This window comes from Pygoscelis adeliae, unplaced genomic scaffold, assembly GCF_000699105.1.
Source record: "Pygoscelis adeliae isolate BGI_AS28 unplaced genomic scaffold, ASM69910v1 Scaffold194, whole genome shotgun sequence".
NCBI lineage: Eukaryota > Metazoa > Chordata > Aves > Sphenisciformes > Spheniscidae > Pygoscelis > Pygoscelis adeliae.
Genome location: NW_008824549.1, coordinates 571,739 through 599,197, shown reverse-complemented (window position 1 = coordinate 599,197; position 27,459 = coordinate 571,739). Strand labels below are relative to the sequence as shown.

Here is a 27,459-nt window from a genome sequence, read left to right as displayed (position 1 = left end):
AATAAATCCACTGCAACAGGATAGTGCTTTGAAGCAGAACGCAGATTTCGTTCAAGCCAGGTGAAGCGCAATTTCCAAATCCAAACAATATTGTATGCCTGGTTATTGCTCTTTTCGCTTTGTCTGCTCATTTCTCTGGCTTCTTTAACTATCTGGATTTCTCTTTCCTCTGTGGTATTTTTGTACTTTAAGTTTGCTCCACGTCAAACCTTTCTGAAGCCCTTTTACACTGAATCATTCCTCTTCTACATTTATGTTTGTGCTTATCTGCGTATCCACACAGAATAGAAGCTGTGGGTGTAATCATGTAGCAGATACATGCATGATTATCATTGATATTTTAGTGGTATATACACCTTGGATTTTACAGCTTGCATGTAACTATCAGGGTACATCTTGATTAAAAATTAGAAGTTACACTGCTTTTAGCTGAATTCCTCATACGTTGTTCAATATGTCTCAGTGCTTTGCTTCTCTTGGGAAAAAATCATATCCAAGATGGTTTCTAGCATGTTTTGCTACTTCAGTTTGACCTGGTTTAAACACCAGAAAACCATCTGGATTTGTACAGGTTAGAAAATACCTGACCACAGGACATAGGAAAAGCAGAATAGACAGACAAGGAACAGAAATGTCTGAAGTCTGTTTAAAAAAAACAACAACAACAAAAAAAAACCAACCCACCAAAAAACCCAAAACAAACCCCAAAACTGTTGTTTTCTGTTGTGTTGGTTTTGGTTTTTTGGGTGGGTGGGGGTTTTTTGTTTTTCTTTGTTTGGGAGTGCAGAGGAATGTACGCGTGAAGTCTTGCGCAGGATGTTTTTTCTGAAAGTCTTAATTTTCTTCCTGTGCTTGTTTGGAGTCTTAAACAGCCTGTTACCAGTACTTTTTTTCCAGGTAGTTTCCACACGCCACCCCCCCACCCCCACACATCCCCAAATGTACTTAAACAGAGAAAGACGGTGTGATTCCACTGTTACTCCTGTTGGCTGTAAACAACACTGGTCATCAATTAGATTTTTCCTGCTATCATTTTGTCTTTTTGGTGTTTCTTTGATTTGTGCATAAATGTTACATAAATAACCATTATGAATAGTTTAATTGGAGATGTCAGCACTTGCAGATGTCTCATACTAATCCGTGCACACATAGCTGCTTTGTAGTTCTGTATATTGCAGCAATCTGTATTGAATTTAACCAACTAGTTTGTTTGCATGAAGACAGCTTAATAAACATACAAAAGAAAGTACTAAAAACACAGGCAAGGAAAAAGCACAGATGCTATTTGTAGGAATCGGTGAATTACAGTCCTTGTAGTCTATTCCTTCTAACAGTTGTTTTTCCTCCTGTAGAACTTAACTAAACAACCACTTCCCAGATCCACAGAAAACAATGGAAGCGGACCGGCCTCCCCGCAGGTATGGGGAGGATATGGGGGGTTTGTTTCCTCCTTCACTGCCGTGTTGTCTTTGCGTTATGTTGGCTTATATCTTCATGCTGGAGTAGGGATGACAAGTACTTGCCTGTCAGGATACTAGGGTGTTTTGTTTGTGTATAATCCCATTAGCTGGTATTAAGCGTTGTCACTGATGCGTGGAGCTTTTTTTGTAGGGACAGGTTAGCAGTGTCTGACGGCATGCTGCAGGCTGACCCCGTTGAGGTGCGTCTCTGCTCGTGGACACAGCCAGCACGGGATATGGCGCGTTACCCTCGCTTTCAAAAGTAGAGGGCGTATTGCATGGCTAGAAAGCTGACTTCTAGCTGAAGGAAAAGAACTGATAAGCCTAAAAAACCTGCCACTGGTGATAAAAGTGGGGGTCATTCTTTAATATGTCTCAGAAAAAGTTTAGCTTCCTGGAGTGGGATTAGCAGTGGCTCCTAGCACGTGTGTCTCAACACTTGACTGGGGGCAATGTTGTGCAGTAATGCTTTCAAATCGCTTCTGTAGCACCAGCAGTATATGGTGCCATAGCACAAACCTTTTGTTTTAGAACAGCGTAAGTACTTTAGCGGCATAAATCAATAATCACATTTTATGTAAAAATCATAAAGCCATTTAAAATAAAATAAAAAAAAGACTAAGATGGCATGCTAGAACTATTGTACAAGGACTTTTACAACAAATTTGTTCTCTTAATCATAGGAAAATATCTTTGTGTCTTTGAGATAGATACAGTCTTCTGTTTAATACACCAAGTGAGTCACAATTTTTTTTAACATTTGGAACAACAGTAAATGCAACACTTTGTTTTAGTTACATATTCTTCACTTTTTAAAGGGGTTACACAGAAATGCATTCTTTTAGAAGTTTAAATCAGAGCTGTAGATTATTGGATTTAGTTGCTGTCTGAAATTGCCCACATCTGGTAGCGGCATGCTTGGTTTTTCTGCACAAGGAGGTGATTCTTCTAAGGGAGTGGAAGCTATTTGGTGTCATGCATGCGTTAGGCAACAGTCGTTCCTTTGCCCAGGTCAGGTCTCTGTTTCCTAGGCTTTAGTGTGTCTGTCTGCCTAAAAGCAGTGCAGAAGTAATTCCTTGCTTTGAATTTTTGCAGCTGAGTGACGGTCAGTCTTTTGCCCAGAGGCTTCAGCTCCGAGTTCCCTCCATGGAGTCTTTGTTTCGAAGCCCAGTAAAAGAGTCCCTGTTCCGCTCCTCTTCTAAGGAGTCCCTGGTACGAACTTCTTCAAGAGACTCATTGAATCGACTGGACTTAGACGCAGCCGGTCCCACCTTTGACCCACCTTCCGACATTGAAAGTGAAACAGAAGAGCCTCCGGGAAATGTGGACAGCCTCAGCAAAGAGCAGTTGCTGCAGCGGCTGCGCAGAATGGAGCGCAGTTTGGGCAACTACAGGGGAAAATACTCAGAGGTAGGCAACGTTGTTACTGACTTACCTGGGCGGAGAGGGGGAAAGGATGAGGCTAACGGACACTGCAGTAGTGGATAATCTTTTCGTTTTCCTATTTGGAGCAAATGGATCAACTTACAGCTAACATGGAAGTGAAGTTATTGTTGTAAGTCTAGTTATTTTTGGCCTAGATAGGCCAAATGTTTTTCTGGTAATAAAATGTGGAAATCCTTTTCTTCTCTTGTTTGTAAATGATTTCATGTTGTCAGCAATAGAGATTAATTGGTAGTTACTCACACAAAGTAGGCCTATGACGGTTTCTGCTGAAAGCCCATAACAAGGGGCGGAGTTCAGTACAGAGGTGAGCGTGGCTTGTACTCGCATGACAGCAAATTTACTTTTCTTCTGAAACTTGTTCTTGAAGTACACAATGTATATTCCATGTACGTGCGATGGGCGAGCGTTTTGTTTTCAATAAATAAGTTCTGCTCCCCATAATTTCCAGATATTCTCTGGAAGGAATTAATTCAAGGACTATTTCTTTTGCTATTTTAGTGAAAACCAATGATATCAGTAGTTTTGCTACTCATTTCCCAAATTGCTGGGAAAAGTAAAGCTTTCCAAGTGGTGGTGTTGGGGTTTTTTTTAAGTATATGTGTGTTTTGCGTTTAAAACTGGCCATTTGCACTGTTTTTTACAGTTCTTTAAATGTTTGCTGCCCTCAAATACAAAAATTCCTGTGCAGACTTTTGGCTATTACTGTCAAAATCCCTGGAATCTAAAATATGTATACAGCAATTACAGTATTCAGCATATACCTGAAAAAACAGTTGTCTTCCATTAATTCAGGAATTGTTGTCTCCCCTTCATTTTTCATTCTCTTCTGGCTAGTATAATAAGATATATTTTTTAAAAGTTTATGTAAACAGTGTTGCCAAAATGAAAATTCTTCAGTTTGTAGGTTTGTTTTGGTGGTTGGGTTTTTTTGTGTTTTGTTTTTTGGGTTATTTTTTTTTTATGTAGTCTGTCCAGCAAGTCTTAATTTTCTCTACCAAAAAGGTCTGGGTTTTTTTCTGTTTTTGTGAGTTTCTTTAGTTAAGTTGGAAAAAATCGTTTTGCTGGAGCTTGGAAGAAAGTAGTTTCAATATATAATGAGAATTTAAGATGTAAAATTCTTTTCTTATTTAAAGTAGGATACAAAGTTAGCATCTCAAAAAATACAGTAAGGGAAACCATCCGTAGTAGTTTTAGTTTTCTTTTAAGTGCAAAATAAGTATGACTCTGAAATAAATTTTGAATTCTGAAAAATCCTAATTTATTTTAAATAAAAATTTGAAGCTGTCTTTTGACTTAGAGATTTCTGGTTTTGGTGTTTTGGATTTGTTTTCCTTTAATTTTTCAGCAATTTCAAAACGGAATGTTCTAGTTCCAAGTGCCATTATGCTACTTCAGCTTTGGACAGCTTAGGCAATTGTGATCAAATTTTTAATTAAACTAAATTGTGCAGTTACTCATGAAGTCCTTTTGTCAGCTTACAATGAGAAATATTGTCCACTTCCAGTCTTTCTTTGTCTGCTGGGTATATGCAAAGCACATGGGATGAGAACATTTCAGTATTACACAGACCGTATTTTGCTGGACTTGTAAGTGTATTTTTTAATGCATACTCACTGTAAAATTAATTTTAGTTAAGCTCTGGGACGTGTACCCTTACAAATGTACATCCCTGTCAGGTAGCTGTCTGGGATGTAACTTTCTGATACAGTTGGTTTTTTGACTGCCTGTATTGAAGTACGGCTGTTCTTAGAGGTCTTTTTAGTGAAGGGAAAACTGTGCATGAATGCTGAGTAACCTCATTGTTTTGTCATGTAGGCTTTATTTTTTTTTTTAACACATTGGAGATATTTTAGACATGGAAAAAGCAAACATTGAGGAAAATTTAAGTATGTTTCTATCAGAAGAGCTTTCTCAAGTGAAGAGTTTGAAAATGCAAATAGTGATACAACTAAGCAAACTATTTTGGTAGCTATAAGCGGATACATTATCATCATTATACCTGATTTCTGTATTTTAGCTAGTGTCTGCATATCAAGTTATCCAGCGGGAGAAGAAGAAGCTACAGGTAAGCATTACTCTTCATCCTTTCTTACCGGAATGCCTTTCTGAATCTTAAAATGTGTAGTGCAAATACAGATTTAATTTTCAGTGCATTATGTGTGTGTATTTACACAATACGTTGTGTATGTGTGTATATATATGTGTGTGTAACAAGACTTTTTCTTAGCTGGGATTTCTAAGGAAGCCAAGCTAATATTGGTTTGTCAAAATAACTGGGAAGCTATTGTAATCCAGCCTATTTTATTGCATCAGCTGAATTCAGGTGATAGATTGCCAACTCACAGTTGGCAGTTTATGATAATACTTTCTCTTTCAAGTCAAACTTGATGTGTAATACAAATCATTAATTCTTCTGCTGAAATACAATTCTATGAATTTATTTATACTTTAAAGCTACATTCAATACACCTGATGTTTATTCTTCCTTTTCTAAGGGCATTCTGAGTCAGAGTCAGGATAAAGCACTCCGCAGAATTGGAGAACTGAGAGAGGTAATTTCCTTTATTGATTGAATATTTACTATATACCACACATACATAGGATCTTTCTCTCCCCAGCTTTTGATTTTTTTTTTGTTCACTTTACAAAATATTTTCTATCGCACAGCAGGGTTTTTTACCACTTGTTTTCACTTGTTTATATGGGCTTATTTCTCTGGCTTGTTTCCTATTCAGCAGCTTATTGTCATACTCTAAGACAGAGCAGTTCATCGTACTGACTGAACTGCTTTTCTATTCATTGTGAAATAGGTAGAAATGCCTGTGGTTCTTGCAGTATTGTTGGGCCCAGCAGCAGATGTCTCACTGCAATTTGTTGCTCTTCTAGTATTGAGAAGTACTAATGTTAGGCAAATACAAGTAATAGGCACTTTTTAATAAAGATTTTAATGACTATCAATAAAAAAAAAATTATGATCCAATTTTTAAAAATACTCATCTTGATCTCAATTATAATATTTACATTGTTTTTATGGATTTGCAGTATAGTTTGATTTCAATCATAAAATCAGGTAGGTTGTGTTACGATTATTGTCTCCTTAGGTTATAGTGACATTAAAAGGAGAAGCTCTAATGTATTTGATATTGATAAAAAACACATTGGGCTTAATTAAAAGACATGTACAAATTACTGGGCAGAGCAAATTAAAAGGGCAAGTTAAAAAAAAACCATATTGTCAAGCCCTGGTGAAGCAGAATGTGAAGCTGAAGCCTTTTTACTGCCCCAAGAGCCAGTGCAGCATCAGGAGATGGGTGTGCGATGGCCTCTCTGTCCATGCTCTTACCTTGCTTGGGAGCTGGATACCAGTTCGCTCAAAGCCACAGGCTTTCTCCGTGGCTGTACTCCTGTTTTTGGCATGCGCCGTGCCGAGCAGCAGCGCTCGCGTGGAGGTTGCAAGAGCCATCAGACCATGGCGAGGTCTCACCTTTGCCTGAAGGCAGGCTAGCTCCAGGCAGCTGGGCGTCTCGCCTGCAGGCAGGGCCGAGGGTCGGTCTTTTGAGGGTGAGGGATGGTGACTGTGAGCATCTGGATGTGCATGTACCCAAGGCTCGTGCTCACCTGCAAGGGCCTGCCCCGTGCGACCAGTCAGGCAGCCATTCATTTTGAAGGAGGTCACTGGCAAATTGCAGGGCACTCTTCAGCGATGCAGGGTGTAATCCAGGTAAGCGGGCTGTGAATTCTGCACGCCATGGCGGGTAGCATTTTGGTTCAGATCCGTGCTGCTTCTGCCCCAGCAGCTGAGAACAGTGGGCCAGAGTGCTGGGTGTGCTGTGCTCATCTTGAGCCCCCAGAGCCTGCGCCTGGGCTATTGTCCTGTCCTAAGCTAAACTGGCAGCCCGTAGGAGGGGAAAACCCACGGTGTTACTGACAGAAGTGGCTTGCCAAAGTGTTTTTGGTTGTTTTTTTTTTTCCGGTTTACTGCAAGGTCAAATGAGAGAAGCTCATTCTGTGTTAAGTCTATATCCGCATGCTCCAGTAGGTTTAGTTTTCCAGCTTATTGGTGCTTGGTAAGGTTTGGAAGGCATATATATACCAGAGTTAAAGCTTTTGATTTTGAAAAAGGGTTGGATGTGTGCATACTTATTTTTCACTACTTCTGTCATAGTCTTTCTGATTCATATATATAAAAGTTTTTTATATATATATTTCTGATTTTTATATATATATATATAAATTTGTATATATATTTGGCATAAAACAATTTCATTCTTATAAATCTTGTAGATTTAAAGATTCCTTCAAATCCTAACACTGGAAGTCTTTTTTATTAATTGAAAAACTTCAAAAAGTAGTTTTTTGGTTCTTTGGAAGCTCAAGTGTTATAGCATTAGGTAAAACAGACTTAAAAGAAAAATTACAAATAAAATGGTACGTTTCCATTGTGGAAGCTAAAATGGTACAAAATAGATCATTCATTGATGTAATAATCTGTTATCAGAAATCAATTTAAAACATCCTTTTCTTCATCATTCAGTCCATTTTCCCCATAAATATGTTGAATCAGACAAGTTTCTTCTAATAGGGCCATGTAAGAATAAACTGTCTCCTTTGAGGCCAAGCTGACAGTGTGAAATAGTCCCTGGAAATGAATGTGTCTTTTGCTTACCTTAGTTTTATCCTGTTAAGAGTAATTCCTCAACAGCAGTCTTCAAGCAGTCTTCGGCATTCTTCTCAGACAAGGATCAGAAGGGACTTTGGGAGGACTATTTCTGTGTTGGTTTCAGTAAATCTCTTTGGCACTTGTTCTTGCACTGAGCTGGTTTGCTTTGCTTGGAAGGAATTGCTTCTAAAGCTCAGAAGCACAAGGCAGAAGTGTGATCAGTAGGTGTTGAAAACCTGAGGCAATGCAGGGTTAAAAAGTGGATATAGTTACTTGGGAAGAGAGAGGAATAGTTTTCCCAGTGATGCCTTCCAGCGCTGTCCTGCCTGTGTATGGCTGGGCAGGCTCAGCTCACACAGCTGTGGTTCTCAAAGCTGGTATCAGGCTCAGCTGTGGCAGCTGGGATTCACTGTTGGAGGTAAGGGATAGGCAGCAAGAGAGCATAAAAGCAGGATTCAGAGTTGGAGGAAAGCAATGCAGGAAACACCTAGTGCCCTGTGTTTTGTCTCTTGTTTGCTTTTTCATCCCTTCCATCATCCTCTGTCTTTGCCTGGCTAACAGAACCCGTGTTTATGGGGGGTGCTTGCTTTTATACAGGCAATCTTTGCAGAATAATGGTCATAGAAGCATTAGTTTCCTAGGGTAAATCACTGGGAATATATATATGGATGAAGTAAAAAGTAAAAAGTGTAAGTTAAAAAAAAAAAAATACAAGTTTGGGAAATTATTTACAGTGCATGCATGAAATGTGTATGATTCTGATTCAATAAGCAGTTAAGTGTGAATTAATTTGACTTTAAATACATTTATTTTCTATTAGAACAATAATTATTTAAAGACATTAAAATATTTAAACTTTAAAAGCACAGGAGGTAAATAAAAGAAACCTCCCTAAGGCAGTATTTTATAAGATTATGTAAATCCTACTAATGCATTTAGGCAACATCTACAAGTTTCTAAAGGTGTTCAGCCAAATGAATGCAAATAAGTAGCAAGTAAAGCCACATAGTTAAGTTCTTTGGCATTCTCTGGCTTTCTCATTTGAGACACGTTTGAGGAATAAAAAAGCCAACTTTCTGCTCTTACAAATGGCATTTGTCATATTAGAATGCTATCATATTGAATGAGCATCAGAAAAATTTACATTTCTGCTGTTTATGTTGACTTAATCTGGTGGCTAAATGAAGAATCCAGTTTACTGAAGTGCAGTCTTCAGCTTCCGGGAGAAATGTGTGCATGGAAAACAAGTTTCAGGAGCAGGCTTGAAGTGATCCCTACACAAACTTATTTTTAGGAAGAAAGAATCCTTGATAATTTTGCATCAAATCTATATTCTTGCTGTTTTAATGCTGGTATTATAATGGGATGTTCTTATGTTGTATAGTAAAAGAAATATCCATTTCATGGTTGTATTCTGGGATCACAACTGCGAAGATGTATTTTTAATATTATTTCATAATATTTTGATAAGCCTTTTAAATTCACATTTCAGTTTTCATTTGAGATGTGTTTATTTATGATTCTCAGGAGCTCCAGATGGATCAACAAGCTAAGAAACATCTCCAAGAGGAATTTGATGCTTCCTTAGAAGAAAAGGATCAACTTATTAGTGTCCTGCAAACTCAGGTAACATACCTTACCCAACAGATGTTCTTTAAAACTGTTCTTCCTACTTTTTTTTTAATTATGTATTCCTATAATGCATGTCCATGTTTTATTATAATTGTTGCGATGTTGTAAAGCTTCTTGAGAATTTATGATTATCTAGAAATTAAGTGCATCTTTGTAGAGGAGACCTTTGTAAAATCTCACTCAAGTTCAATACGATTATTTGATCTGTGCTTAGTAATGTCTTTGTTATCAAGAACATAACATTAGCAGATGTTTGAGCTAAAATTGCTTTGGCAAAATTTATGTGTTTTGCTTAATTGGTCTTTGTTTCTCCACTCATAATGATACTATTTTTGTTAACTGGAAACATAAGTCTGATTTAAAAAAATGTTAAAAAAATTCAGATGGATTTTTCCTTTCTCTACTTGCTGATATCAATTTTATTTAACTCTCTCTAGTTTTGAAGATGAAAACATGATCTACTTAGAATCCTTGGGTTTTTTAACAAAAAGAACATTTTGTTTAGGTATCGTTGCTGAAACAGAGGTTACAGAATGGTCAGATAGGCACTGAATTGCCTGATCCAAATATCCAATCTGAACCACAAGTTCAAAGTCCAACAAAAGAAATCAGTACAGAAAATACTGTGGAACCAGGAAGTGATGGTAGGTATTGCGGCTTTTTCAAGAGATCTGGAATTTTGGGGAATAAGGCTGTTGTTATTTATGATGGAGTAACAATACTTAGGGCTGAACATGTCATAGTAAGGATATATTTTCTAGAAGGAGACAATTGTTTTGAAAACAGTGTGGCAGCTAGAGGACAGGATAACCCTTCTAAGACACTAAATTTTCATAAGAATTCAAATCTGATACAACTTGCCTTTGTCAGTAATGATGATAGTATTGTAATGATTGCTTTTGCTGGTAGGGGTTGTTACTATCCCCACTTAATATGATTAAGAGATTCTGTCCCCCGTAAGCAAGGACCTATTCCTGGAGTTTAGAGAGGGACCAGTTGCCAGTCTTTTTTTTTTTTTGGTGTGCTTTCTCAGGAAAAAGTAAAAACAAAGATCAATTTTTATATTCATGCTATTGAATAATCTAAGTGTTCCTCACACCAGGAGGTTATTTGAGTTACGGGACTCCCTGAGCAAGGGACTTTATAATGCTGATACATCGTTCATTGGTATCCTTCATAAAAGGAAGGGTTCAGACAGGATTGTGCGTCTTGAAATGATCTTTGTTCAGCATCCGCCATGATTTTTGTATGTTAGGATGATATGAAGGGTTAGATCAGAGATTTTCTCATCCAGGGTCATGTCTTTTGTAGTGCTTAGGAAATACTGTAAGTATCCAGTCCCTAAGAATCAGGGTTCAAGATATTTCCTGTGCTGGAGTCTGCTTCTGGACTATAGTGTGTATGACTTATGGTTGTGAACTGAACCTCTGAATTTGTCTGATCCTATTTTCATGCCAAGTACTCTTACAGACTCCAGAGCATCAGAGCAGAACACACAGTAAAATATTACCCAATATGCTAGTTAAACAGAGAGCAGTACAGCTTGGAAAGATGCTAAATGTGGCCTTTATCCTGCCGAATGTAGTATTGCCAACCTGGATATTTTACAATTAATGTCATACCAGCCCTGGGAAAGCAGGAATCGGTGTGTTTGGCACTTGAGAGATGGGATTGCTTTGCTTTGCTTTTTTTCCTGCTTGTGAATATTTGGTTAGTAGCAGCAGGGAGTTTATAAGTCATGATGACTTTCTAATTGCATAGTAAACCTTGTTGAATAGTATTTTGTTTTTGAAGCTTGTATAGTAACTGGGGTTTTGTAAATTAATTTGGGGTGAAAGACTGTATTTACTATTCTGTGTATGCATAGCATGTTTCTGGCAGTTATAGTAGTCACTAGAAAGTTTTGCAAGACTTTGCACAACTTTCTTTAGAGACCTGTGAGTCGCCCACAATGTGAATGATGAATGCAGATCTAATTTTGGAAACGGTGTGCCTATGATAATGTTGGTATGTTGTCTTGTAGAGGGTAATGAAGATCCTGTTAAAACACTGGAAACTCTTAATCAGAGGGTGAAGCGCCAAGAGAACTTGCTGCAACGTTGTAAGGAGATGATTCGGTCACATAAGGAGCGCTGCGCCCAATTAACCAACGAGAAAGAGGCACTTCAAGAACAGTTAGAAGAGAGGCTTCAAGAACTGGAGAAAATGAAAGTATGGAAAATGCTCTTAACTTTATGGGTAGCTACTAAAACACAGTAAGAACTCCAGTATTTCCAAAATTTATTAATAGGGCAGACCATTAAACAAACTGTCCCTGTACTTTTTTTTGGAGTTAAAGGTGCAAAACCCACCTGGAATGAACACATTGAACAATTACTCAAAAAGCTGTAAAGAAGGGTATGAAACCTTACTGTGTGAAAAACCATCAAAATGGTATCAGAAATAAAGTAGCTGTGGGAAGTTGGTGTGAGGAAAAGACTGTCCTAGCACAGAAGACAGGAGGTAAGGCAAGAAAAGTGGACCAAGAGCTAAACCTTTAAGACGTAGTGGAAGAGGCATCAGTTATGTAAATGAACAGAAAACACAAAAAGGCAGGACACTGGAGAGCACAATCTGGTGAAGGTAACATAAGTGCAGTCCCAAAGCTAAATAATTATTTTGCTCAGTTTCCTTTCAAGGCCATTAATGCCAAGTGTGGAGGATAAGTAAGGTGGCCGATAGTAGTGGAAACATGAAAATGTGATAAGTATAGCTGTACTCAACTTCAGTTCTGGAGATCAGATTCTCTTCTCTGTCTTGGTCTCTGAGCTCTAGCCCGGTTTGAAAGAGCTCTGAAAGGCTCTAGTATTTTAAGGACCTTTTCCAGAACAAGGCCAGTAATGAGCAATTATGTTGTATTGCCGAGATCCTCTTGTAAGCCGAGATGCAGGTAATAGAGCAGGTGCCTTAGGCATGTTTCTTGCTCATTTTACTGTAGCAGCTCTGACATCCATGAGAGAACTGTGGAGGCTGTAACAAAGCCTTCAGATATCTGAATTATTATGGAAGCCATAAGGCAGCCTAGCACTGGGAGATTTAAAAGTAATTTAAAGCCGCCTACTTTAATTTCCCTGGATTCTGTTCTGTGCTCTTCCTCCAAGGCATAGCGCAGGGTAAGAGCCAAACCGAAGCTGTTTGTCAGAAGAAGGTATTTTCTTACAGATGGCAGTGCTTTAAACTTGTGGTCGGTGTCTCTTTTTAGGACCTTCACATGGCTGAGAAGACTAAACTGATTACGCAGCTGCGTGATGCAAAGAATTTGATTGAGCAGCTAGAACAAGACAAGGTAAACAAAAATTTTCTTTAAACTCTGTGCAGTTTTTGAACAAGACTGTTTAAAACTCAAAATATCTGGCTTCTTGGTATTAGAAGCTGTTCTTAGTCATCTGATGTGGTTTGGTTTATGTTTTAACTAGCAAATAATTTAAGCTACCTGAGAATTTTATTGTATAGATGCTTTAGGGCATTTGTCTGTTAGGTTATACTTAATACTGCAAGGTAATGTTATTTAGGATGGATCAATTATGCTTAATACACTCCTCAATGCCAGCTTAAAAAAAAACCAAAACAAAAACCCAAACAAACCCCCACCCAAACACTAATGAAGATGAGACAAATGCAAATGAATTAAAAAATGAGCAATGAAGGAAAAGTAAGTAGTTTCTTAGGAATATGGAGAGTTTCTCAGTTTTTTGTTCCTTAAAGTTTTTTTTATCACAGTCTTGGTACTTGAAGTAACTTCTGGTGGTGTAATAAGCTACATGACTAACACTCATTATATGTGCATATTCTCTAAGGAGAAGCACGCACACTACAATGCTTTAGTTTTGGTTTGTTTACAGAATGGATATTTCAAAGAAAAGAATCTGTACCAGAAGCAGGAAGTTTTCTGATGGTCCTTAGTTGCTGGAGGAGTTCTTTTCACCACTAGATAAATTTTGGCTACTCTTCAGAATAATCCCTATTCTTATCTTCTTTTTGTTAGCATTTTCTGTTTTCTGACATAGAAACACCATGATCTCTGGTCTTGCAGTAATAGACTAAAGTTTATTCCTGACAAGGATTGTGTCCTGGCTTGAAATTGTTGTAGCAATATGTTTTATTTATTTGCTAGCTTTTTATCACAAGGACCTTTTCCATAGGGCATGGTAATTGCAGAGACAAAGCGACAAATGCATGAAACATTGGAAATGAAGGAGGAGGAGATAGCCCAACTGCGTGCTCGGATCAAACAAATAACTACAAAAGGCGAGGAATTAAAAGAACAGAAAGAAAAATCTGAAAGAGCTGGTAAGAAATTCTGGGGATTATTAGCTTTCACATTTAAACACGAGAAAGCTTCAGCGTGGTCTTTTTGCACTCTTCATCAGTTGTTGTTTGGAATGGATATTAAGAGACACTATTTTTCCTAATGTTCTACGTATCACCCCTGCTAGCGTCATTACTAACTTCACTTCTGGTCAGCAGAGTTTAGGGATGTTTTTGACTGGTTTGTCTCTGTTGTCAATTCAGCTGGAGTTAGGAAGGAAACTGTGGAAGGGCAGCTGCGCTTTCCCATTTGTAGGAGAAGAGATGGATAGAGTTTGGTGCTGGTGTAACTTCAGGAGGGAAACTTGCAACTATCTAAATTATCATTATAATGCCACCAGTATCTTACATAGAAAACATAGCAGTGAGTGTATAAGAGCTTGGGAAGAAGTAGAAACAAGAGGATGTGTTACAACCATAATAAGCATTTTCTTTCAATAATCATAGAGGAAGCATTTCTGATTTCCTTTTAGTGAAACAGCAGTGATGGTTCCTTTCGCTTCAGGCTTGGAACCTAGCGGTTATGTAACTGTTACATGCTGTAGTTTGCTTTTGATGGAAATTAGGTAACATTAATTATCTGTGCTTGCAGTTCTCCTTTTGCTTGAAACTAAGTTCAAAGGTCAATCCGCCCCACCTTTGTTTTTTAAACAGTGAAATTGTTTTGCACTATATCTATCAAAATTCTTTTAGAAGAATTTAGTTTGCTCTCATAGGAATCTAAAGGAGTTCACTCTCTTGGTGGAAGATCAGATGTGGTTAGTTTGCATAAAACATTATGCATATTTTCTTTCTCTAAAAAGCGATGAGACGTTCAAACAATACAGTTCATAGGGGTTTTATTTTAAATCTACGTAGGTTTAGATCAGAACTTTAAATTTTAAAGATTAGTTTGGGTAGATCATTCTGCTGTAATACAGAAAAGCAGCTGGAACATCCATCTTGTGAAAGTAACAAACGTTTTGACTAGGTGCCCTCCTTTTGTACTACGCTTTCAGCTTGCATGTGTCTTTTTAGCTCTGGAAATTTGTATTTCAGAAGTCAGTCAGTCTTGCTAAAGTTGGATTTTGTTCAGTTCCTGGAGACTAGGAAGCTTTTCTTCATGATTAAAAAAAATGCTGAAGAATATTTTAATACTTCTGTAGATACAATGTTATTGTCATAGCTGTTTGAACACAGCATTTTTTGAAGCAGTAGAAACCTCTTAATTATGAACTAACATCTACACGCTCTGGTTAATACAGTAATTGCCTCAGGTTTGTGTAGCCTGAAGCTGAAAAAAAACTAGAGATGATACTCTGGATACCTGAGTATCATCTATTGTAGATGAGAAGTAGTGAGAAGTAATTTCATTTATGACTAATGTGTTGAGTACACTGCACTTTTCTAGGGGGAGATTTGTGTGTTAAATATGCTCTCTCAAATAAAATTTTCAAGTACTTTTGGTAACTTTTATGGTGCATAAGCATCCACTTTACCTTTGAATGCATTTATTTTTGTACTGTTAAGCATGCTTATATAAATGTTGGAACCCTTGGAAAACTAGTTAATACAATTTTGCCTATCTTAGAAGTAGTAAGGTGACCTTATTAGGTTTTACTATTACTTCCTTGGCTTTATGCATTCCGAAACTGTTGTGACGTACAATGGAAGTGTAGTCCAGTACAGTTAAACTAAATTGTTCAGGCATTTGAGAAAACCGCCATCAATATCGGGAGAGCCTGAAATTACTTGAGGTCACAACCTTTGAGTTGTACCAGTTTTAAGAATTTGGCAGGTTCATATATTTGAGGTCAACATGTTTAAAGTTCTGTTTCTTGGATAGTTAATGTGAGATGACTTTAAATTCTAGACTTCTCTTTTTCTATATCATGATTTAGTGAAGAATTGACTTCATGGAATATTGTATTTGTAGAAATGTTAATTTCATTTATGTTACGGCAAAATAAGGGTAAGCATAATACACTTACACTTGGAATTTACTTTCATAGTGCTATATTATAGGCTAAAAAGTGGTATATTTTTCCACTTCATGTTTTTAACTTGCCTAGAGTTACGTGTCTGGCTTTTTTCTTTGTAATTCAGTGATTTTAGTGAAATGCTCCGGTGTTTGATTTAATGTTAATGCATTTTTGTGTACTGAAATAGTGAAAAGATATTTATGCTTATTTTGTGCATGTTGTGTAAACTGTAACTTGGTGTCCCCAGTTGAAGTTCCTTTTTTTTGTAGTTAGAGGTACGTTATGTTGAAATCTCACAAAGCATCTTGTTTTTGTGCATCCACACATGCCAATAAGTGAATCATGGTGCCTTTCCCAAGCCTTGTATGAACAGGACTGGGGTAAGGGCTCTTTTTTCTTACATCACACATTGGGTGCTTGAACTGGGCTCTAAAAAGTAAATTCTGTGCTTCTCAGGCACTTTTAATTGAAGTAACTGCCACTGATTTTTTTTTTTAATGCTCTGCAATGTACATAGATTATTTGCATTTTACTTCAACAAAGCTATTTATAGTATTTGTACATTTACTGGTAAACTGAAGTATGTTTCTCCTGAGACTACTCGGCATAAGTCCTTTCTGACTTCTCAGGATGCCAATTATTGACTTCTTTATATTCTGTACAATAAAGAAAAAAAAAAGTCTTTAGAAAGCAAATTCGTTTTGCTTTACTTTGCCATTCTTTGTAGGCGGCATTTCTTTTGCAAGCCTAATAAACGTATGCTTTGCACCTTTCTACAGAGAAACAAAAAGCTTGGACTGTGCATTTGAAATCCTGCCTAGATGCACAAATCGACTGTAGGAAATTAATTCAACCTTTGTTTCTCAAACTTTTGACAAGGTGCCTGCTCTCAGCCTTCAGTACGAAAACATGTAAATCCCTCCTCTGCCATCCTGTTTAGTGCTTTCTTCACAATTTTCAGCAGTAGATGGCACTATAGTTGAAAATAACACGTCTGCAGCACCGGGAGAGTAAGCAAGAAGGCTTTGCGGTATGGACTGGTGTTAACACTGGGTAGGAGAGGCAAGGCAAAGGGAACCGAGACTGGTGCTTTGGAGTACCGTATGTAAAGCAGTCAACTCACTAGCACGTGTTTTGTAAAATTCAGTTTTGCAACCTTGCACCTTTTAAACTCTGTTCAGGCTCTTTTTGTCTAATTTATATACTGCACAGGAAGGTTTCCGGTTTGTCTGGCTTGGTCACATGAATAGCATTTTGCAAGACTCACCTGAGACTGTTGGTGTGCTTTACTGTTTCTGATTTGCCACTGTGCCTTTGTGAGACTTCACTTAACCAGTACCTTGGTTAAAAGATCTTCCCTCGACAGTAGCTCTGCTGGTTGGGGAAGAACACAGGCAGTGCCTTTACTCTTTGCATTCTGAATAGGTGTATTTGGATAAAACCATGGACTTTTATTCCAGGCTTTTATCCACAGTAGAATTAAAATCTCCCATAGATTTAAAATAATAATAACAACAATTAAAAATAATAATAATAATGTTCTGTCTACTTCATGATAGTTTAGCCCTCTGCTGGTTTGAAACTCAGTTGTGTCATGCTACACTAAAATTAACTAATTTAAATAAAAATGTTCTGTTTTGCTTAAGTGCTAAAAGTGCCTGAGATGCATATAATTTAACTTTTAGAAAGCTATGTGTTTCTCTGAAGTGTTGCTTCTTTGTGCTTCCATACACCCTTGGCGTTTTATCCATCAGCTTTTGTCTAGCTTTTGTATTAGCATCCTGCTTGCGATTATGGTGATGCAGCTGTCGTACTGCATGTTGCTCAGATATTACGTATCAGTAGTCATTCCTAGTGTGAACCTGGATCTTCTCTTTGGGGGATTTGTGGGCTGTGGCAAATGCATTCTCTTTCCTTTTGCAGAAATAACAGGTTTCTCAAATGCAAATAAAGTATATGTTGCTCAGAACAAGAATCAGAAAATGTGTATGGAAAAGTGAAATAACCTAATCTTTTACTTGCAGGCTTTATTTTCAAGCTGTACTTTGTAAAGGTCTGTAGGTTTTGGTTTTTTTAAAAAGCCATTTATGATCTGTAATACTGAAGGACTTGGCCAATTTTATGGCTGTGCGTGCTTTTGTTAGGGCTGAGAGAAGCATCAGGGAAGTCGGTGCCATTCTCCAAACAACTTGCGCAGGCTGTGTTCATAACCAGGTTGCGCCCAGGGTGGCGAGGGAGGAGGACTTAAGTCCTGCGGGTCCCAGATGGCAAATGCCTTGATGGGGACTGTGAAGAACTGTGCTTGGAAAGTAAGGAGCTGTAAGCCTCGTGCATGCTTGCATTATGGTTTAGACGGTTTTGCTGTTTGAAATAACCTCTAGCGCTCTTAATTTTTTGTAATGAGTTTTAGTATTTCGTATTTAAGTAGAACTGGGAGTGAAAAAGTGGATACAGTGATGTGCTTTGGTATTGCCAGGGTCAGTAACAACCCTGTTTTGCCCTAAAACATGATTGGTGCTGTAAGTAGTCAGAGAAAGGCTTCCTCAGAAAACAGAAGAAAATTCTGGAAAAGGTCAGAATTTGGGTGAATGTAATTTTATGGAATTAAGTTACTTGAAAACATATTTGCAGCATTGCCTCAAAAGTATTGATTGTGGTTAAAAGCTTCAGTTTTGAATGTTATCAGAAGATGTGAAATAGAAATTATTATTCACTTCTCAAACTCATGCCTGAATGTTATTAAATATATTTTCAAAAAAACAAGGATTACGAGAATTGCTGTGAATGCCTGCTAAGTAATGGTGAATCAAGGGAACTAGAAATTTGCGTGTCTATTATGATTTTCTTTTTGGGATAGAACTAAGTGGAAGAAAGCTTAGCATACTAAATAACACTTTAAAAATTATTTTGTTCTGTCTGCTCCCAGAATAGTATCCAAGTAGTCCAGGGTATAGTAGAATAATATACTTCTAGGTTTTTTGTGCTCTGATAAATTACAGTCTTGATACTGGCACTGTGATTTTGAATTTTACAGAGGTGTTTTGCCAAAGTTCTTTTATGCAAAGGATTAACCATATAGGAGACTGTTCTGAGATTGAATTTTCCTTTGATATGCAGCAGGGGTTTTCCACATTCATGATCTATCCAGCAAAAGAGATTTCCCTAACAGTGATCAAATTCTAGTCTTGTGTAATTCTAATACAGATTCTGCCATCAGTTTCAGTGAGGAACTCAGATAGTGGTATTGAATAATAATAATAATAGTAATAATGATGATAATAATAAACCAGCTCATAACACAGGAATTTATTTGCTTTCTTTTTATATCTAAATGATCATCTATGAAGTGAATAAAGTACGTTAGAATACTTCTCCTTAGCATGGGAAGAAGCTGTGGAATTATTGCTTTGGATTTGTAAGTTAAAACGTGTTTCAGCAGACTTGTGCATCTTCTGCAAATGTAAATAAATTTCATCACTGCAGCTTGAGTGTTCTTTTGAAACATCTTATAAATATTCAAGTTTTCTGGGAGCAAATCTTAATTTTTTTTCTTACATTTTATTTACGAAGTTTAGAAGCACAAGACAGTCTTCATAACACACAAGCATTTTTCTAGTGTCTCTGAATTGCATTGATAGTAGTTTACATTAAAAGTATATAGTGAAATAATGAAATTAGCGAAGCCTTCTGTATGGACTCCACCAAACCCACAGTTTAAAGAGAAGATTATGTAGGTTGTACAGTTTGAAATAAACAACTCTTAGGTAAATCAAGTACCCAGTATTATACTTCAGTGTTCTATTCAGGAAGACCTCTTTCATGATTCAGTAAAAACTGACTTGCATAGCAGTCATTCCTGGTTTATGCTTCTGTCCGCTTGTTTTAGCGGAAGAACAACTTGTGAATTGCCTTTTCTTCATGCAGCTTTTTTCCTCCTCTTCAAAGTTATTCAACACTTACAACCAGAAGAGAAGCCATAGTTTATTTATATGGTTTATGTATTTTATAATGATTTTAGGGGAAGAAATAGAAGCTGCAGAATGTATTGGAAGACATTCACAGCTATTTGTCAGTTCTCTTTCCTTTCTAGATAATAAACCTATGTGAATTCTTGAAGGATTCCTAAGTTCGTTCTTCTGTTACTTGTGTAATTTACAGTTAATGAGAACTCTGTTCTTCTATCAAGGGACATAGATATTTCTCCACTATCATACACTTTTTTTCTTTGCAGCTTTTGAAGAGCTTGAGAAGGCTCTGAGTATTGCCCAAAAGACAGAGGAAGCCCGGAAAAAATTGCAGGCAGAAATGGATGAAAAAATCAAAGCAGTAGAAAAGGCAAGTGAGGAAGAGAGGGTAAATCTTCAACGGGAGTTAACCAGAGTGAAACAAGAGGTGGTTGAGATTATGAAGGTAAAAGCTGAACTCACCCTGTATTATTGGCTTTTAATCTAATCATTCAATTACAATTAAACTATAGTTGTAAAATACATTAGTATACCAGAACTTTTTAATAAAATATTTGCTATTTCATAAATTCTATAAAAAATTAATTTCTGAGATTAAAGATTTACTTAAGACAAAATAGAAAACTTCCCATATAGATTTTTTCTCTAGCAGTTTAAAATCAGTACATTAGAGCCATGTAAAAATGAACAGTATTACTCTTTGTTTCACAGTATTTAATAAAATTATTTACTAGAAGTACACTTGAGATTTTAAAGGGAGTCAAGAAGAAAAAATTAATGGTGATCAGCTCACACATCTCCACCAGGATTTTGGGTTTTAATACTAAGTAGTTTTAATGATTATCCTAGCCCACTATGTGCAAACGTTTAAGAACTTGTTGCCAAACTGTTTGCTAGTTAAGAACTGCTAAATTCGCTTCATCTGGCGTATTCGGGTAGGAACTGCAGGAGTACTGCACGTGCCTTGCAAAGCTGTTAATTTGAACACCTTTAAATTGCAGTTCTTATGTTGACATTTGTTATGTTATTAATTTTTCTAAGAGAACACACTGATGCTTTAGGGGGTTGACTGACTTGCACTACATTATTCTTAAATAAAGCATGTATGTAGGTTGTAGATAGCTGTTTATATAGAATATCACCACTTGACTTTCTGGCTCATGAAATAACAAGAATACAGGGAAAGCTACAGACAGAAGTTCCTTTTCCAATTTATTACCACATTTGAACTGAAACTGAAAACACTATAAGTTCACCTTGGCAGAAGAGTCCTTAGAGAATGTGGTGTTTCTTTTAGTAGAACTGTGAAAGACTTGAGAAGGAAGATGGGTAACTTCACGCTTGAAAATAAGAACTGTCAGGGCTTAATATTAAGTGCTCCAAATGATTGTTACTTATTCAAAGGGAGTAAAGAGATGGTTCTGGTTTCCTCTCTGTGTTGCACTGTTTTTCTTATTAAGAAATAATACAAAGTGTTTTGTTGTTTAATATTTTGAAATTAGTTTTTTCTGACTTTGATTCACAGAAGTCTTCAGAGGAGCGTGTTGCTGAACTAGAAAAATTCCATAAAAAAGAAATGGCTACCAAAGATCAGGAGCTAAGTGATAGATTACAGGCCCAAGAAAAGGCATTCCAGGAGAAGATGAAGACAGCTCTTGTAAGTATCCCTAAAATGTGTAGAAAGAAATTTCTCTAAGTGTGAGGTGGGAATAGAAGTCTTAATCTGACCCTATTCCGCAGTGCGAGTCCTTCTGCACTCAAAGATATGAGTGTCCTCCAAAAGTCAAAGAGCTCAGAGACTTCAGCAACATGAAAGGAAAGCAGCTGCAGTGATCCAGATTGAATAATGATAATTAATCACTATCACTGCTCACTTACAGCTGCATCTTGTGGGAAAGACTTTTTTTTGAAAACTCTTTTTGTTAGACTTTTTTTTTTATTTCTTCCTCTGGATCATTGGCCATTAGCCACAGCAACTAGAGTAAAAGAGGTACAAAGAATGAGGCTGTTATTTGAAAAGTGTTGGTATCATTATGTCTGGTTGCGTTGTGTTATGTGAACAGGCTTAACTATTCATAGTGTTTGACCTCAGAAAAGAATTTTTTTCTAGGTCAGGCTGGGAGGAATCACTGGGGTTCTTTGCTCTTTTTCATAAGCTGTAATACACTTCAGATCATCACGTAATTTTACCTAACAAGTAGTAGATTCTCTTTTATGCTCCTCCGTGATGGTTGGTGACTAGGACTGAGGGACTTTGACAGTCCCTTCCTGACTATATTTTTCTACCTGCTTCTCAGGTTATTTTTTTAATTATAAGGAATAGAAGCTTAAAAATACATTAGCAGTGGAATCGAGTGAGGACAGACCTTTATTCCTCTAAGGTGTTACTCAATTAATCGTGGTAAACAAACCAAAATGAAAGGCTGGATTGCATTATGTTTTTCATATAAAAAGAAGTAGAGGACATATGGTTCTCAAGAAGAGAAAATAGAAGTGATTTATAACAATTTTGTTTTCACAGATTAAATACAAACTGTGTGTGTGTGGAGAAAATACATATGATTAGTCTATGACTCCTATTAACTGGTTTGTAAATATCTTATTATACTGTTTTTGAAGGTGTGATGACTAAATTTATAGTTTATTGTTTTAATCATAATTTTTGATACAGGAAAAAAATCAGAGTGAGTGTTTAAAAACCCTTCAAGAACAAGAACAGCAAGAATCCCTAGCCTTAGAAGAATTAGAGCTGCAGAAGAAAGCGATACAGTCAGAGTGTGACAAGAAAGTTCAGAAGATGCATCAAGAAGTAGAGACTTTTAGAACTGTGAGTAAAGATTCCAAAAGGGTAAATGTTTACAAGAATTCCTTTTAGTATATATTTAACTATGACAGGTTTACAAATACTGTGGATTTATTGTGACTGGGTTATTTTAATCTCACTATGCTTCTTGTAGTAACAGAAATTTAAGGTATTGCTATGGTATGCTGCAGCCCCTAGTTGTTTACGAGATTAGATGGCAAAATATAGAAATACGTTCACTTTATATCACGGCGTGGGATATGAATTCATATCCATCTACATAATTTTTATGTATGTTATACAGGAGAGTTAAACTTTAAACTGTTTAACTTCTGGGTACTGCTACCATACAAACACTTAAAAGGATACTTGAGTAAGTAAAAAATTTGCTTAAATTTTGAAGTGTCCTTTGCTTTATGTAATGGGTAAGACTGTATTATCTGCTAACGCAAGTTTGTATATTATTCCACCACTTATTAGTTTGGAAGTTTTGCCTATAGAAGTGTTTTAACTTTACAGCAGCATTTCCTTGAGAGGTGGAATTAAGATAAATCGGTAGATATGTACAAATCCATAATACTCGTGTAGACTCCCGATATTGTTCATCCTATGTATTGGTACTTTAGCTTAATGAGAAAATGTGAACATCTCTCTCATAAATATCATGTGAATTATTTTATTTGAATTAGTTAAATTCTTTCCAAGTTTTTATTGTATTTGTTTTCACTGCAGTGAAATAGAAAAATTTTTATTAAATAACTAACTTACCATAACGGAAGCAAAGTTGAGAACAAATGAGATGTATGAAAGGCTTATACAAAAAGTTGATATTCACTAAAAGTAATGGAATAAATGACTTGTAATTCTGTGAACCTGGTGAGATGTTTTTAAAATTTAATCAACTTGTTACCTTTTGAATATTCATATTCTTTTAAAACTGTATTCTCTAACAGAGGATTCTTGAACTGGAAAGCTCTCTGGCAAAGTATTCGCAAGATGACAGAAAGCAATCAGAGGAATTAAGTACTCTGATGGAGTCTGAAAAAAAGCAGCACAATAAGGAAATCAATGATATAGTTGAAAAACACAAGAAAGAATTGGAGAACATGAAACAGCAGCAGGAAAAGCTTTGGACAGAAAAACTTCAAATCTTAAAGCAACAACAAGTAACTGAAATAGAAAAAATGAGAGAGAAACAAGAACGAGAGATAGATACGATTTTGAAAGAGAAAGAAACAGTTTTCCGTGCACACATAGAGGAGATGAATGAAAAAACATTAGAAAAACTTGATGTGAAACAAACAGAATTAGAAGCACTGTCTTCTGAGCTATCAGAAGCACTAAAAATACGTCACGATTTAGAACAAGAGCTCTCAGAATTGAATAGTAGAGTGTGTGAAGCAAAGCAAGAATTGGAAGGAAAGTTGGAAGAAGAGAGGAAACGGCACAACGAAGAGGTTGAAATGATGTTAAAAGAGCACGAAATGTCTATTCAAGGTGTTGAGAAGGTACTCAAAGAGGAACTCAACAAACTCAAGCAATCCTTGGAGGAGAAAGACAGACATCTGGAGGAACTAAAAGCACATGAACAGAAACTAAAGGAATCTGCAGAAAGATCTGAAGCTGAACTTGTCCAGGTATCTGCAAAGCTAGAGAAGCTTTCAGAGTCTCATCGGAGTACTTCTAATGAGCAGGCAAAGATTTATGAAGAGGAGTTAGCAAAGCGGCAGCAAAAGCTGACAAATCTTGAAGATCAAAAATTGCAACTTAATGAGCAGCTAGACAGAACTGAATCCCAGCTGAGTGAAGTCAAGAATGAGTTAGAGGCATACATCTCTCAGGTACATGACCTGAAGCAGCGTTTGCAAGAGCAAAGCAATGAAAATAGACAAAAAGTAACCTCTCTAACACAATATGAAAGTCAACTGAAGGATCTACAAAGAGAGGCTGAAGAGACAAAGAGGAGTCTAACTGAGAAGGAAAATGAAATTGAACACATGAAGGAGTTACAGAACAAGCAAGTGGAAGAGCTTAAACAGAAACTGTTCGCCGCAGAGGAGAGAATCAGTGCTCTACAAGGAGAATATGAAAGTAAACTGAAACGTCAGGAGAACAAAATGGAGAAAATTAAACAGAAATCAAAAGATATGCAAGAAACTTTCAAAAAGAAACTTGCTGAGCAGGAAGCTAAACTAAAAAAAGAGCTTGAAAACAAGCAGTTGGAGTTCAGTCAGAAAGAGAGCGAATTCAGTGCTAAAATGTTGGAAATGGCACATGCCAGCTCAGCCGGAATCAATGATGCCGTGTCAAAACTGGAATCTAATCAGAAAGAGCAACTAGAAAGTCTTGCTCAGGCTCATAGGAGGGAGTTGGAAGAAATTACCCAGAGTTGGGAAAAAAAACTCAATCAGCAGGTTGAAGAGCTCCAGGAAAAACATGAAATGGAACTGCAAGAGAAAGAGCAGGAAGTTGGAGACCTGAAACAGAAACTTGCCACCTTTAGTGCTGAGAAGGAGGGCTCCAGAACAGAAATAACCCGACTAAAGGAAGAACAGGTGAAAAGGGAGGAGTCCCTGAAGGAATTGCAAGAACAACTAAGGCAGTCAGTGGCTAAGGTGAATGCTTTGTCAGATAAGGAAAGTGACCTGAAAACACAGTTGAAAAAATTGGAAAGTGATCTTAATCAGTCCCTGAAAGAGCAGTCAGGACTTCAGGAACAGCTCAGTAAACAGAAAGCAGTTGAAGAAAAGGACAAAGCCAAAATTACCGAGCTGGCTGATACACTGAAAACAGTTGAAGAGAAACTCCAAACTGTGCAGTCTTCTCAGTATAAAGATCATGAAAATTATGAGAAAAAAATAGAGGCAATTCAGCTAAAAGAAACTGAGTTTAAAAGGTGGTCAGGAGAACTTGCAGCCCAGTTAGATGCTTACTGGAAGAATGCTGAAGCTTTATTGCAAACAAAAAGCAATGAATTAATTGAAAAATGTAATGAAAAAATTGGCATAGTAACATGCAAAATTGCAGATTGTGAGCGCCGAACTGCAAAAGTTAAAGAAGCAATATTAATTAAAACAAGTAAGATTCCTGAACTAGAAGCTCAACTTAGAGAAGTAACAGAGCATCATTCTGCTGCAAGTACTTCTTTGCAAAAGTCAATGCAACAACTGCAAGAGAAGGATAATTTAATTGTGTCCATGAGAGCTGACATTGAAGGACTTGTAACAGAAAAGGAACAATTGCAGAAAGAGGGAGGGCATCAGCAGCAAGCAGCATCAGAAAAAGAAACTTGCATTACGCAGCTGAGGAAAGAGTTATCTGAAAATATCAATGCTGTCACCTCGATGAGGGAGGAACTCCAGGAAAAAGAATCCGAGATCTCTGCTCTCAACAAAACAATTAATGACCTTAATGTTAGACTTGAAAGCACAGTAAGTTTAACAGAGAAGGAAGCAGCCATGTCTCTGTTAAGCAAGCAACATCAAGAGGATCGGTTGCAGTTGTTAGACCAGGTACAGGAGTTATCGTCCAGAGTTGAGACGCTGAGTCAAGAAAAAGCATCAGCTCTTGAGCAGGTAGATCATTGCACAGCCAAGCTGTCAGAGTGGAAGATGAAAGCGCAAACCAGGATTACACAAAATCATGATACTATTAAAGATTTGCAGAGCAAACTTGAATTAAGCAATACTGAAGCCAATAAAAAGGATGAAGAGCTAAATAAACTGAAGGAGCAGCTGGCTAAAGAAAGCAAGAATCTTGATAGTTTAAAAAGTGAATTGGAACAAAAGCAAAACAGGAGGGAAAAGCAAGAAAGTGAGTTAACTGCAAAGTTAAAAAACCAAGCAGCAAGAATTGCTGAACTAGAAGAACACATTGCTCAGAAAACTTCAGAAAATTATTCCTTGATGGAGGAACTTAAAAAGCATAATGAACAAAAAGACACAGAGCAAAAAGAGATAGCTTGGCAACTCCAGCAGGCAGAGAAGGTGGCTTTTGAGAAGGACAATAGATTTAAGGAGGCTGAAGAAAAAGTGCTTAATCTTGAGAAGCAAATAGGTTCACTGACAGCTGAATTTGAAGCAAAGGAGAGGGAATTTGATCAAATGAAGTCAGCGATACTTAAAAGCAAAGAGGAAGAACTGAAAGAATTAGAAGAGAGACTGAATGCAGAGAACAGCACTAAGCTGGCAGATCTGAAAAAGAAGGCAGAGCAAAAAATTGGTTCTATTAAAAAGCAATTGACGTCTCAGATGGAAGAAAAGGAACAGCAATTTAAGCAAGATAGAGAAAATCAGTTAAGAAACTTGGAACAAAAAGTGCAGGAGAGAGAGGCCAAAATTGAATCCTTGGAAGAAAAAATTAAGTCAACAAGAGATTCCACAGAGTTAGAGAAAGAAATGCTGCAAAAAGTAGAGAGTGTAAAAGCTGCTGTAGAACAAGAGAAAAATAACATGCTTGAAAGTGTCCAACAGACATACGAAGAGAAAATGCACGTGTTACAGAAGGGCTTAACTGAAAAAGATGATTTGTTGCAGAAGTACGAAAAGGAACAACGAGAGAGTAATGACTCTCGTCTAGAACTGCAAAACAAACAGGAAGAACTCCTTAAAAGACTAGAAAGTGTTGAGAAGAGCCATCAGGAGGAGCAGAGTAGGACTGAAAGCCTCAGGAAAGAACTTGAGGAGCAAACCAAAAAATACTCATTGTTAGCGGATGAGCATGCTCGTTGTGGTGGCGATTTAGCAAGCAGTAGGGAAGAATTAAAAGCTAAAGAACAGAAACATCTTGATATGGAGAATGTAATTGGAGATTTCCAGAAAAAATTGCAGGAAAAGGAGGCAGTCAGTCAATCTTTAGAACAGAAGGTAAGAGAGTTGGAAAATAATCTAGTGAAGGAAAACGACGTGCATAAGATTGAGATGGAAGATATGAGTTTGAGATATGAAGAAAAGCTAAAAAGTTTACAGCAACAGTTGGATGAAAGAAATGGCAGTCTGAAAGCTTTTGAGGAAAATGCTGAAGAAAAGGCTAAATCTGGTTTGGAGCTGCAGAAGTTACTAGGTGATATGCAGAACCAGCAGAAGGACTTGCAGACTAAACTGGAAGAGACTGAAAGGGAGAAACAGAAACTATGCAAAGAAGTGAATAATCTTCAAAAAGACTTACGCACTCTGCGAAAAGAACA

The 27,459-nt window shown here is 37.0% G+C and overlaps 1 protein-coding gene across 1 annotated transcript in view; it reads left to right on the top strand.

The window, feature by feature from the left end:
• GOLGA4 (golgin A4) overlaps positions 1-27,459 on the top strand; it is a 64,128-nt gene that overhangs the window by 12,905 nt on the left and 23,764 nt on the right. The window contains exons 3-15 of the mRNA XM_009321899.1: positions 1,353-1,418; positions 2,556-2,870; positions 4,924-4,971; positions 5,402-5,458; positions 9,094-9,192; positions 9,704-9,842; positions 11,222-11,409; positions 12,440-12,523; positions 13,380-13,527; positions 19,738-19,916; positions 20,997-21,128; positions 22,143-22,298; positions 23,228-27,457. Coding sequence (XP_009320174.1) covers positions 1,353-1,418; positions 2,556-2,870; positions 4,924-4,971; positions 5,402-5,458; positions 9,094-9,192; positions 9,704-9,842; positions 11,222-11,409; positions 12,440-12,523; positions 13,380-13,527; positions 19,738-19,916; positions 20,997-21,128; positions 22,143-22,298; positions 23,228-27,457 — 5,841 coding nt within the window. The remainder of the gene's footprint in view (positions 1-1,352; positions 1,419-2,555; positions 2,871-4,923; positions 4,972-5,401; positions 5,459-9,093; positions 9,193-9,703; positions 9,843-11,221; positions 11,410-12,439; positions 12,524-13,379; positions 13,528-19,737; positions 19,917-20,996; positions 21,129-22,142; positions 22,299-23,227; positions 27,458-27,459) is intronic.